At 48.3% G+C, this 710-nt stretch overlaps 1 protein-coding gene across 1 annotated transcript in view; it reads left to right on the top strand.

Annotated features, from left to right (window-relative positions):
* LOC119587891 (beta-1,3-galactosyltransferase 2-like) overlaps nucleotides 1-690 on the top strand; it is a 16,071-nt gene extending 15,381 nt beyond the window's left edge. Inside the window, exon 3 of the mRNA XM_037936599.1 lies at nucleotides 49-690. Coding sequence (XP_037792527.1) covers nucleotides 49-594 — 546 coding nt within the window. The 3' untranslated portion in view covers nucleotides 595-690. The remainder of the gene's footprint in view (nucleotides 1-48) is intronic.
* The last annotated feature ends 20 nt before the right edge of the window (nucleotides 691-710 follow it).

Genomic DNA, 710 nt, shown 5'->3' with positions numbered 1-710 from the left:
TGGCCATTGATCTTTTCTTAAGTCGTTTCTGTCTCCTTGTCTTCCCAGGGAAATTATACCGACACCTACGAGTTGCTTAGCTTCAAGGCCCTCGCATCTCTGGCGTGGGTGAGCCGACACTGCTCCCCCGTGCCCTGGACGCTCCACGCAGACGACGATGTGTTGGTGGACCCTTTTCTCCTTACATCCCTCCTCAGGAGAAGGCTCTCGAGAGAAAAGAACAAGTTCCTTTGCTACCCATGGAAGGGCTCTAGAGTCCAGCGCCAGGGACGCTGGGCAGTCCAGTACGAAGACTATCCCAGCGGTACCTATCCTGAGTACTGTATGGGAGCTGCCTGGGTAGTGCATACTCACGTGATCCCAAGTCTTCTGAGTGCGGCCGCGCGGGTTCCGTTCCTGTGGGTGGATGATGTCTACGTCACCGGAATATTAGCGCAAGGAGCGGCCGTGAAACACTCGCCATGGATGAAGAAATTTATCAGCAGGGAAAATATCAGTGAAGAGGATATAGGACAGAAGGTGATTTGGTATCATCTGGGTGAGGACAGGTCTACTTGGTGGAAACTAATTTTGGGCTACCATGGATACCACTAGACTCCAAAAAAGTCCTTAGTGAAAAAGATTAAAATAACAAATGAATAAATTGATATTTTAAACAAATTTACATCAGTAAACAAAGAGAAGCTTTCATTAGAGGTATCATTCGCCTA

The sequence above is a fragment of the Penaeus monodon genome, chromosome 23, assembly GCF_015228065.2.
Source record: "Penaeus monodon isolate SGIC_2016 chromosome 23, NSTDA_Pmon_1, whole genome shotgun sequence".
Taxonomy (NCBI): Eukaryota; Metazoa; Arthropoda; class Malacostraca; order Decapoda; family Penaeidae; genus Penaeus; species Penaeus monodon.
The sequence above is the reverse complement of the archived record's forward strand: the minus strand, read 5'-3'. Positions and strand labels throughout refer to the sequence as shown.